The sequence below is a fragment of the Myxine glutinosa genome, chromosome 3, assembly GCF_964187855.1.
Source record: "Myxine glutinosa chromosome 3, kmMyxGlut1.1, whole genome shotgun sequence".
NCBI classification, from domain to species: Eukaryota; Metazoa; Chordata; class Myxini; order Myxiniformes; family Myxinidae; genus Myxine; species Myxine glutinosa.
In genome coordinates this window covers 20,098,202-20,110,316 of record NC_136263.1, presented here as the reverse complement: position 1 = coordinate 20,110,316, position 12,115 = coordinate 20,098,202, and the positions used below count along the sequence as shown (strand labels likewise).

At 43.8% G+C, this 12,115-nt stretch overlaps 2 protein-coding genes across 4 annotated transcripts in view; one reads left to right on the top strand and one right to left on the bottom strand.

Annotated features, from left to right (window-relative positions):
- The window catches only part of DDRGK1 (DDRGK domain containing 1), a 642,973-nt gene that overhangs the window by 390,022 nt on the left and 240,836 nt on the right, over nucleotides 1-12,115 (bottom strand). The gene's annotated exons all lie outside the window — the stretch shown is intronic.
- Nucleotides 1-12,115, top strand: part of FBXW4 (F-box and WD repeat domain containing 4) — a 148,330-nt gene that overhangs the window by 47,013 nt on the left and 89,202 nt on the right. For all 3 annotated transcript variants that reach the window (XM_068111280.2, XM_068111281.2, XM_068111278.2), the window contains 3 exons: nucleotides 5,508-5,720; nucleotides 5,845-5,977; nucleotides 7,399-7,493. In XM_068111280.2, the coding sequence (XP_067967381.2) occupies nucleotides 5,508-5,720; nucleotides 5,845-5,977; nucleotides 7,399-7,493 (441 nt within the window). The remainder of the gene's footprint in view (nucleotides 1-5,507; nucleotides 5,721-5,844; nucleotides 5,978-7,398; nucleotides 7,494-12,115) is intronic.

Sequence of the window (12,115 nt, the reverse complement as noted above, 5' to 3'; positions counted from 1 at the left end):
CCCAGAAAATCAATCTGACGCGCATCCAGAGAACTGGGACTACCAACCACTACTGTACACAGGATTTTGCATAAAACACTGAAGCTTTATGTCTATAAGGTGCAGATTCTGCAGGAACTCAAACCAAATGATGGACCCAAACACAAGGTGGTGTTTGCCTTGGAAATGCTCAGTCTCATAGTGGATGATGAAGATTTCCAGACAAACGTCATGTTCACAGACGAAGCTTGCTTTCATGTATCGGGGAAGGTGAACCGTTTGAGAATCTGGGCCTCTGAAAATCCCCACATGGTTATTAAACACATACGCGACAGTCTAAAAGTCAATGTGTGGTGTGGCTTTCTCCGTGACTGCTTGGTGGGCCCATTTTTCTTTGCGGAGGATACAGTGACCTCAACAATTTACATGAACATGTTGGAAGGATTCGCTTTCACACAGATTGAAGACCTGCAACCCGATATCATTTTTCAAAAGGATGGCACTCCCCTTCATTGGGCCTCGTTCGTTCGAGCCGTCCTGATTGAAAAAATTCCAGGTCGCTGGATTGCCCGAGTCGGACCAACCACCTGGCGCCCACGATCACTAGACATAACCCCCTTGATTTTATTTATGTGGGGGTTTGTCAAAGATGTTGTCTACCTGCAGGATCTTCATTCTCGGATCACAGCTGCATATGCACTGGTGAAAACAAACGTGTTGAGCCGAACATGGCAAGAACTCGTGTACCGCCTTGATATCCTGCACACAAAAAACGGAGCTCACATTTAAGTTTATTGATGGTGTGCACAATACTTTGAGTTTCTGTATCATTTGTCGTTCTAAATATATTAACAACAAAAGTTGTCCAGGGTTTTTTGGAACACCCTGTATTATTTTTGGCCCTCGCTCTCAAATGGTGAAGAATCACTTGCAAAATCAAAAAGTCATCATATCTATATCCGGATTCGCATCTTCAACCAAATTGAATCAATTTGACCTTGTCTTGCACCCAAGCTGTCCACCAAGTTTCGTCTGAATCTGTCCATTACTTTTTGAGATATCATGTTCAAAGACAGATGGGTGAAAACATAATCTCCATCCACGTTCAGTGGTAATGAATTCACAGCTAAAAAATATTTGCACCTTGCTTGTGGAGGCTTGTGGACTTGTGGAGGTCACTGTATCCTCCGCAAATCTCCCGCGGTTTCCTTCATTGAAGAGGAGGCGAGTCGTGGCCATATTCCGGCTAGATTGCGAATTCGCAGCCAAATAAGCAGGTCAATGCATCAGCGGATCCCAGTTCGATATGTATTCGCCAACAACAATGTGGTGTTGGTAGTGCTAACTCGAGGCATGGAATTGGGCCTGAGTACCAGTCTACTCTCATTGAATGAGGGAATGGGATCTTTAAAGTCGACAACATAAATGCAGTTGGGGAAGTTTAGGTATCATTTTAGGTTTAGGAAGCTTAGGTTTAGGCAGTTTTAGGTTGAGGAAGTTTAGGTTTAGGCAGTTTTAGGTTTAGGAAGTTTAGGTTTAGGCAGTTTTAGGTTTAGGAAGTTTAGGTTTAGGAAGTTTAGGTTTAGGTCTCATTTTAGGTTTAGGAAGTTTAGGTTTAGGAAGTTTTAGGTTTTAGGTTTCAGATCGCAGTTTTAGGTCAAGTCCAACTCTGTCGGCGATGAAACCCAGACGAGGGTTCATCGGTCAGCTCGCTTCCAAATGGACTATTCACCCATGTTGAAGACAGAAAGCGAACCTAATTTTGCCAACTAAGGCAGGTACTATTTAGCAATGAAATACGGATTCTTCCTAACTGAGGAATGAGAAGATTTCCACCAATTTATCGAAGTGCGGACTTTAATTTGATTGCAGGATTTTGTATGAGGAGGGGCGTTTATGTCTCGTGCATAGACTTTATGGTTCTCTTCCTATTGGAGTCGCATATTCTCCAGAATATTTGTGAATTGAAAGGTGGGAATTATTGGAGGGATAGGGGTGTCAGAAACGTGATGCAGTGAAGTGAAATCGATTTTGATTGGTTCTTTTGAATTGCTGACCCTGGAGGTGATTGAATCAAAGTCTGTTCGTTGTACGATCACATTCGGAGATGGGACTTTGGCTACACGAGGCCTGTGCTGAGCAATGCAGCTGAAATGAGAATTTAGTACTTGGATTATTTTGCATCGCCCTCTCTTTTCTTTTCTATGCATTAAAAAATTGTTTAATGTTGATTTGTTGTCAACACACATGATAAAACAAATAGCGTTTGGCCGGCGATACCGCCTTTGCCCTTGAGCAAAGAAATCTTTAGAAGGACGGGGCTCATAACAGACGGGCAGATATCTCGTGGGTAACTTCAGAAGAATTATTTATATAATTCAAAATTTAGCTTTAGCTCTTTAGCTAAATTAAATTAAATTAAATTATTAAATTAAATTAAATTAAATTAAAAAAAATAATTTAGCTCTTTCACGAGCCTCGATCTTGTATACAAAAAAAACAAAAAAAAACAAAAAAAACAACTAAGGCCTTTAAACGAATTGGAGTCTCCTGCGATCAACCCGAGTCGTTGGGCCTTTTCACATCAAAGACAGGTTGGTGGTCTCTGTCTTCTGCCATCTCCTTTCCGGTCTTGCACCTTCTGCTCTTTCCATGCGTTCTCCCCCTTCTCCTCCCGCTAGGTTTCTGGAGGGCACACGCAATCTGCCAGTATCCCCCTTCTGGTGAAACTACAAAAAATGCAGGATTGCTGCTCACCGCCACTCATTCGTTCCTCTTTTTCCTTTTTTTTTTTCCTGCCTGTGGGACCAACCTCCACATTCTCTCCAGTCTCATTCCTCCCTCCAAGTGTTCAAGACGGCTGTTCACCACCAACTCGGATCATCCCCCATCCACAACCGTGATCCTTTATGCCCTTGTGAACATGGTCCCCAAGGACCATCTCTTTCCAGGGGTTGTTTTTTTTGTATACAAGATCGAGGCTCGTGTAAGAGCTAACATTAATGACAAAAACAAAAACCAAAAAACAAACGGACACGTAATACGAAATAAAGGGAGCGAGAGACAAAATGGGGAGAGAGGGAGAAGCACACAAGTACAACATTTGAGAGCAGGGACATCGGGAGATCTGTGGGAAGGAGAGGGCTTGGGAGGAGGAGGCGTGGGAAAGGGGGTGGGGTGGGGGGTGGGAGAGGTATAAAACACATGGACACTGCAAGGACTTCCAGGAAATAAGTCACTATTTCAAAAAAGTGTATCTGGGGTGAATTAACGGGGGTAGAAAAGATCAAGGTTTTGGATTGGGGAAGATAAGAGATGGTGGTGAACAGCTGTCTTAAAGACCTGGATGGAAGAGTGGAATTGAAGTTGAAGTGGGATGAATTGAAGTGATGAATGAATTGACGTGATGTTGAATTGAAGTGATGTTAAATTGAAGTGATGTTGAATTGAAGTGATGAATGAATTGAAGTGATGATGAATTGAAGTGATGATGATTTGAAGTGGACATGTTGCTTCTGCTGTCTCAACAATGGATGGAGGTCCTCAATGCCAAACAGGAAGTCAGAGCTGGCTCACTTGACATATCACGTGCCTTCGATACGGTCTGGCACCCAGCTCTGCTCACCAAACTCTCCTCCTATGGTATCCATGGAAACCTCCACTCATGGTTTCCATGAGTGGAAACCTCCACTCATGGATGGACTTTCTCTCTAGTCGTAGTCAACGTGTGGCCCTGAATGGGTTTCTCTCATCTCCTCTTCCTGTTCAGGCTGGAGTTCCCCAAGGCAGTGTTCTGGGCCCTGTGCTATTTCTGGTCTTCATCAATGATCTCTCCGACTCTCTGGAAAATCCTCTCTATCTCTTTGCTGATGACTCCACTATCTGCCGCTCCATTCCTCATCCCTCAGATCGGCAGTCTGCGGCCTCCTCACTCTCTGCAGACCTGGACAAAATCACAGACTGGTCAAACAAGTGGAACATGTCTTTCAATACTGACAAATCGCACACTCTTACAATGTCTCTCCGAAAGGACCGACTGGAAAACCCTCCCATCTACTTTCTCAACAATCCTCTCCAAGAAGTTCTGTCACTCAAGCTTTTGGGTCTCACTATCTGCCATGATCTTTCTTGGGAAAACCACATTTCCAAGCTGGCCTCCAAAGCCAGTCGCCGACTGGGCATCCTCCGTCGTGCGAAGTCCTTCCTTGGCACACCTGAGCTCCTCACCACATACAAGGCTTTCATCCGCAGCTCAATGGAATACTGTTCCCCCCTCTGGGCTGGTGCTCCTGCCTCACACCTAGCTCGGCTTCACGCTGTTGAAACCAAAGCTTTCAGAATCATTGGAATCTCCTGCGATGAAGTTAACTCCGAGGGCCTTTCACTCACTCACCACAGGCATGTTGGTGGTCTTTCTGTCTTCTACCGACTCCTCTCCGGTCTTGCTCCCCCAGCTCTCTCTGTGCTCTGTCCCCCAAATATTCCTCCAAGTCGCACAAGATCTGCCAGCAACCCTCTTATGGTTAAACTGCCAAAATCTAGGCTCTCTGCTCACCTGCACTCTTTCATTCCCCTTTTCTCCCACCTCTGGAACAAACTCCCTCACTCTCTTCAATCCCACTCCTCCCTCCAGGTCTTTAAAACAGCTGTTCACCACCATCTCTTATCTTCCCCCATCCAAAACCTTGATCTTTTCTACCCCCGCTAATTTCACCCCAGATCCACTTTTTGGAAATTCCAACTTCTTTCCTGGAAGTCCTTGCAGTGTTCATATGTTTTATACCTCTCCCACCTCCCCCAAAGCCCTTGCCCTCCCACATTTCTCCCGTTGTCCCTGCTCTCAAATGTTGTGTTTGTGTCCTTCCCCCTCTCTCCCCATCTTGTCTGCCGCTCCCCTTATTTTTTGTCTTTTGTGTGTCGGTTTGACTTTTTGTGTGATTAATGTTAGCTCTTTCACGAGCCTCGATCTTGTATACAAAAAAAAGGAAAAAAGAAAAAAAAGGAAAAAAAAAAGTGATGAATGAATTGAAGTGATGATGATTTGAAGTGGGATGAGTGGGTTCCAGTACATTTCTGCGATTGAGAGTTTGCGGCTGTATTCATCTTCTTCACCCCCTGTGCCTCCCAGTGTTCTCATTGTTCCCCACATCCCTTGTCCCCCAAGTCTCCCTCTATTTAGTCCCTCAACCTTGCTCTTGGTGTGTACCCCCAACACCCCCATTTCTGCTGTTCCTTCATTCTGTTACCTGCTGGACCATTCTGTGCTCTAGCCCCTCTAAGAACCTCGACACTATACAAAAAGGAGCATATTAAACTCTAAATTGTTTTCTTAACCATTTAAAATATTATGAACAATACCGTAATATCATATATTTATTAATATTGTTTCAATACACCCAAAAAAAACATTTTCATTAAGCTTGCTATACCATTCAAGTTTTAAAGCTTTTAGCTTTGAGTCTGGATGTCCTTCTGCTGTTTGGGTTTAAACTATTTTTCCCCACGTTACCCTTCAATCCCGACCGCAGCCTTTTACCATGGTTACTGCTTCATGCTGACCGACTGTACGTCTCCCAGGCTTCTGATGTTGTGTCCTATGGCCTGCGTCGAGATGGCCGGTTTGCTCGTCGTCCCTTGGCCATCCATCGACACCCAGCCGCCCACCATGGTGTTCCCAAACCCTTCCCAGACGTCTGCCGCTTCCTTGTCTTTGACGATGAAGCCGTCATTGCAGGATGCAGGTATGCGTTTTCTGTAGGTCATCCATTTTCTTACCCACCGTCTCTACCTCATTAGATGAAGGATCTACCTCTTTTTTTTTTTTTTTTGGAAATTTTGAATAGATGTTCCACACTTCTTTTTCAGCGATGGCACCCTGCGCGTGCACGGTCCGTCTGGGAAGCTTCGTGCCCTTGTGCAAGGGCATGACCAGGAGATCAGCTCGTTGGATACACGGCCCGGTGTATTGCTGTCCGGATCACGTGACCACACGGCAAAGGTCTGTGTTTCTCGGCTCGAGGGAATGGGACGAGGGGAATGGAGGATGTCCATTTTGTAGATAGCAGGAGGGACGATTCAATTTTGGATTAACCATACCCCATGACCTGCGGTCATAACCTTGACAACGTACCCAGTTTTTTTTATCGCTTTTGAGCTCAATGGGTTTTATTTTCTTTGGATACCATATTGATTTAAATTTGAAATTTTGACTTCAAGCTGTCACACTCTTTACAAGCTCAGTATTATTACCTGGTGGATGGAGGTTATGTTTTCACTCCTGTTCGGTCGTTTGGCTGTGAGGAAGATATCTCAAAAAGTTATAGATGGATTCGGACGAAACTTGGTGGATAGTTTGTGTGTGTGTGTGTGTGTGTGTGTGTGTGTGTGTGTGTGTGTGTGTGTGTGTGTGTGTGTGTGTGTGTGTGTGACAGTGTGACAGTGTGACAGTGTGACAGTGTGACAGTGTGACAGTGTGACAGTGTGACAGTGTGACAGTGTGACAATTGTCGAATTGATGAGATTTTGGTGACTATCTGGATCCGAATGCAGATACTAGAATTTTTTAAATGTGATTCTTCACCATTGAGAGATGGGACAAAAAGCGATATATAACATGATATTTAAATAAGTAATGGACAAGTTATGACTAAACTTGGTGGATGAGTTGGTTAGGCGACCAGAACAAGCCGATTCGATTTTGGTTCTGGTCCGGATCCAGATCCGGCCTATCGGTGAGATACAAAACATAAACTGTTCAGCCTGGCGGAGGTATGCTCTCTACCGAGTGCTGTTCTAGTTGGGATACAAGTCGCTGGCAAATGGAATTGAGTTTGTTGTATATCCTCATCTTGAGTTCTTCATTCGCTCAACAGCAGAATCGAGTTTAACAACTGTTTCGGTCACGGTGCAATTTGGCCAAATTTAGCAACAGATATATAAAATGCTGATGTGTTCTGGTCGATGAAAGACATGGATTTGTTAGGATTATGAGGTTGTAATTTCCCACCTCCCTCTGCACCTTCTTCCTCTGTATTGATTTCCAAATAAAATTGCTTGTCAAATGGTTTACACCCACTGTATATTATATAAATGGAGACGATTCAAGGGCAACATAAAACGGGCAGCTTTATCATCCATTGGATGAAATAAAAAGCAGAATTGCATTTTGATGATTTGTAAGGACATCAATTCTTTCTCATAGATTTTTAATGCCATTTTAAACCGAATATTTGTTGGGACTCAAACACCGCACCTCCCCTCTACTTGGTCCAGGTCATTGTGGCTCAGAGGTCTTACAGCGCGCTTTCAAATTGCTTCGATTAACCTAGCATCGTAAAATGATTGTAATACCTGTATTTTCGCTTGTTAGGGTAATCAGTCAAATATTGAATGTAAAGTGTTTTTCTGACTGCTCCCCAGGTTTGGTCTCTTGCCAAGGGTGCTGTAGCAAAGTGCCTTCTCACCGTTCCTGTTGGAGACCGTGTCTGGTCCGTTGGGTTCAATCCCACCAAAAGGTAAATCTACAAACCCAATTCCCAGCCCCCTATTTGTGCTTCAACCTTTCCTTCCACTCTTCACAAACCTTCCTATTCCCATCCCATTTTCCATCCTTCTGCCTCACACTCTGTCATGTGCATTTAAAGCGAATAACATGATTGGGAAACACACATTTAATGCGATATTAAAAGATTAACTTGACACCTCTCATCCATGTCGGCCTCCACCACGGTAATATCAGAATGAGCTGATTTGTCACATTGTCACGGATTGCTTAACCCCAATATTGGGCCGTTCAAAAATTATGTAACGCTATTTTTTTTAAAGTAATTTGCGTAATGGAACAAACGCTTGATTAGTGTGCATGCTGACGGGCTTGATTAATCCTTACTATTATTCGACAAATGATTAGATTTTTTGGGGTCCCTCATCGTGAATAACACTCGACCCAAAGAAAGCCAATTTAAATCTGACACATCAAACCTGGGGCAGTGTATAACCAGCAGAAGCATGCAGGCCTGATGTCTTAGGCCCACCAGAAAACCAAGATGGCAGCCATATTATTTAGTCTGGGCGAGAAATGTGGGTGGGGTCCGGCAGCTCTCCGACCAATGAGTGGATATTTCAAAAATCAACCCCCAACAACACCAACATCCATGTGGAGCTCTTGTATATCTGAAACAATGGAAGCTACTGATAGGTATTCGTTGAATTTTTAGACGTGGCAGAGAGGGCTAATGTGCTGTAACTGCCAACGCAACTTGTACTCAAGATGCTTAAGATATAAAATGAGGTGTCTCAGGGTTATAGAGTTCAGTCAAGGTCTCTTGAGGCTGTTTTTTTTGTATTTCTCTTTGGAATATTTTTTTGCGTTGTCTCGACATCGGCTGGTGCTACACGTAAAGAATGTAATTCTCAAAAATACACAATTGATGTTGTTTTTATTTTTTTGGATACATGATCGAGGCTCGTGAAAGGCTGGAGCAGGATGTAAGGGAACAAAATGGAAAGGAGAAACACCAACAGCAAAGTAGAAATGAGAGTGAGATCAAGGGTAAGGGGAAAAGGACACGTGGGGGTGAACAAGCTGTACACAAGCTGAATGAAACACAAAGAAGAGGAAGGGGAAAGTGAGGATTAAACAGACAAGGAACAAACCAACTGACAATTGACAAAAAAAGAGGTGAGGGGAGTGGGGAAAATCTCAATAACTTGGAAAAAGGGAGTGCTTGGGAATAGGGGCATTAGGGGGATACAGAGATCAGGAGTATGGATGGGGGATGATCTCAGGTAGTGGTGAACAATTGACTTGAAGTCTTGGAGGGAAGAAAGGGACTGAACAGACTGTGGAGGTTGGTTCCACAGGTGAGGGAGAAAAGAGGAACCAAATGAGTGGAGATGAGCAGTGAGCCTGGATTTTGAGAGTTTAACAATAAGAGGGTTACTGGCAGACCACGTGTGCCCTGCAGAAACCTGGGAGGAACAGAACCAAGAGAGGGCAGAGGGTGCAAGACCAAAAAGAAGGCGACAGAATACAGAAAGGCCACCAACCTGTCTACGATGCAAATGTAACAGGTCTAGGCCCTCGGCATGGCCGCGGGGGAGCCCAATGATTTTGGCCTCGTGACTCTGTCTGGTTTCTCTCGTGGAAAGGCGAGGGATTAATTGTGGAACAAGGTGATAGCAGTGAGGCCGCAAGATTGGCACGCTCAAAATCCTGTCTGCCTTTATCGTTCCCGGGGACGTGTGCGCAGCTCACTTTCACAAGTGCACAGACCACACCTGTCTGGGAATCGGGAGCATGGGAAAAGAACTCGAGGCTGATCTCGTGCCATAGCAAATTGGGCTAGCTCAGTTGCTTGTTCTAACCACAGCTGCAGTAAAGTCGAAAGGCCGATTTGAGGCGTGCAAGAACTGGCACCAGTCGTCACGATAGGCGGGAGGTTTCTCTCGGCAGGAAACCATCGTACATCGCATCCCTGATCTGTTCGTTAAATTCCTATCAGCAGTTAGTTTTGTGCACCCTGCATAACCAACCCTTGTCTCTACACCTGGTTGGCAATAACTTCCACTTGTAAAGGTCAGAGGTTGTAGAATTTGTGACCTTCCCCTCCCTCCTCCCACCCTCTCCACTCCTCTCGTGTTAATAGTTTTATACTTTGTTGTGATTTCGTGCTCACACAGTATTATGTATCTATAGTTAGGGGAAATCTGGCATGCTGCTTTGCCTGCCGAATCACCAGCTGTGTGTTTGTGATGGAGGGTGGGGGTGATGGGGAGAAGGGGGTGATGGCTAGATGGGGTGAGGGGGGAGGGGGTAAAAGTACAGTCCAGTGAGCTCTGGGTGCTTGTTGGATCTGAGGAGGGAACTTGTTTACAGTAAGCAGGACAAGCCATGTCTGTCTTACCTTCCAGTCTGAAGTCGTACACAGTTGTGGCCACTGGCTGATCCTACGCTATGGGAAGCAGTCTCATATAATTAGCCATATTGGCTTGGTGAATGTCTTCCTATTTTCCCTGTATAAGCCCACGTTTTCTTGGCATCTCAAAGCAAGAGGACGTTCCTTAAAAATCTTTGGTTCATTCTCCGCAGAACAGTTACCAATGAGTTTTCACCTTGTTTTTCTGAACCCTAGTTTGATTATTTAATTAAAGGGTACTTTTTAACTACATCTCATCACATTTAATGCTGATGCTACAAAAGGTTTCAATTTGTAGGATTAAAATAGTTTATATAGATAGACTCTTCCATAGACTAGTATATTATATAGACTTGTGTAGCTGACAGTTTTGCTTATTTTTCCACCTGAATGATGATATATTGCAAGTTCCCCTCGAGTGTCACCTTTTGATATGCAATGACAAATATAAGTCGAGTGCTCCATTTGAAAAATATGAATCCATTTTCTATCTTTACGCCCAACAAATCCTTTGACGAATGTATTCCAAACGGATTTGAGCCACTGCCAAGTGAAGCCGAGTGTAACTACCCGTGTCGGCGGTGGCTGGCGTCGGAGAAAATAATACGAATTTCTTGGCTTATTTACGCGGTACTTTCCAAAACGATCAGCTTAAGAAATTAGCTCACTCTCTCCGACATAGATCTCTGTTAACAAGCACAAACATTCACAAGTGATGTCGGTGAACACTTATCTGACAGGCGTGGATCCGATATTTTGAGGGGCGAATAGGAGGGGAATGGGGTGGGGCTGATTGATGCATGTCCAGTATCGTAGGCATGCCATTCCGATTGGTCCTCTCTGGTCACAATGCCAGGCCAAAATTGAGCTAAAGTCTTCCAAAGAAGGTATAAATGTTGAATCGAGGTATAATAGTGTACCGTGAGCTCTCCTTAAAACAAAGTGGTTGAGATGAACTTTAATAGCGATTGTAAACTAGAACAGCACTCGGTAGAGCGCATACTTCCGCCAGGCTCAACAGTTCATGTTTTGTATCCCACCGATAGGTCGGATCTGCATCCGGACCTGAACCAAAATCTAATCGAGTTGTTCTTGTCACTTAACCAACTCGTCCACCTAGTTTTGTTCTAACTCGTCCACAACGTTTTGAAATACCATTCTATATATCGTTTTTGCTCCCATCTGTCAATGGTGAAGAATCACTTAAGAAAATTTCTGGATCCGGATTCGGATCTTCAGCAAAATTGAAACAATTCTGGCTTGTCACACACCCAACCTCTCCACCAAATTTCGTCTGAATCCGTCCATAACTTTGAGATATCCTGTCTACAGACAGGCACGGTTGAAACAAAACCTCCGATCACCTTCAGTGCCGGAGGTTACTGGAACGGCACTCGGTAGAGAGCATACCTCCGCCAGAATGAACAGTTTACGTTTTGTATCCACTGATAGGACGGATCTGGATTTTGACCTGAACAAAAATCGAATCGGCTTGTTCTTGCCACCTCACCAACTCATCCACCAAGTTTTTGTCATAATCCGTCCACAACCTTTTAAGATACCATGCTATATATCGTTTTTGGCCTTATCTCTCAATGGTCAAGAATCATTTTAAAAATTCTGATTCTTCACCAAAGTATATTGAATTTGTCCTTGTCACACACCCAACCTGTCCAAGTTTCGTCCAAATCTGTTCACAAATTATGAAATATCCCATTCACAGACAAGACAGGCAGACGGGTGTGAAAACATAACCTCCTCCGTCCGACCACCTTCAGTGGCGGAGGTAGAAATTTTCTACCATTGTTATTTCTCTATGTTGATGTTATTTTACACCAATAATACACCTGAAAAAGAGTGAACTTTATATAATATATATATATAGATACGTGTATATATATATATATATATATATATATATATATATATATATATATATATATATATTTCTGAAAAGGAGAGATTGGGTTCAAACCTCAGGATCAGACCCTTCCACAGCTTCTCCCTCCTTCCTCACACCTCGATCGACCCCCTTCTCCGTGTCTGCCTCGATGCTTCCTGTAAATAATTAGGAATTTAACGTTTACTGCACACGTAAATTGAACACGATCTACTAAGCAATGCCTAGTCAGTGACGTGATCAATAATAAAGGTATAGTTTATGTGTATGGAAGAAGAAAGTACTTCTGAAGAAGAAGAATATCTGGCACAAATGGCCA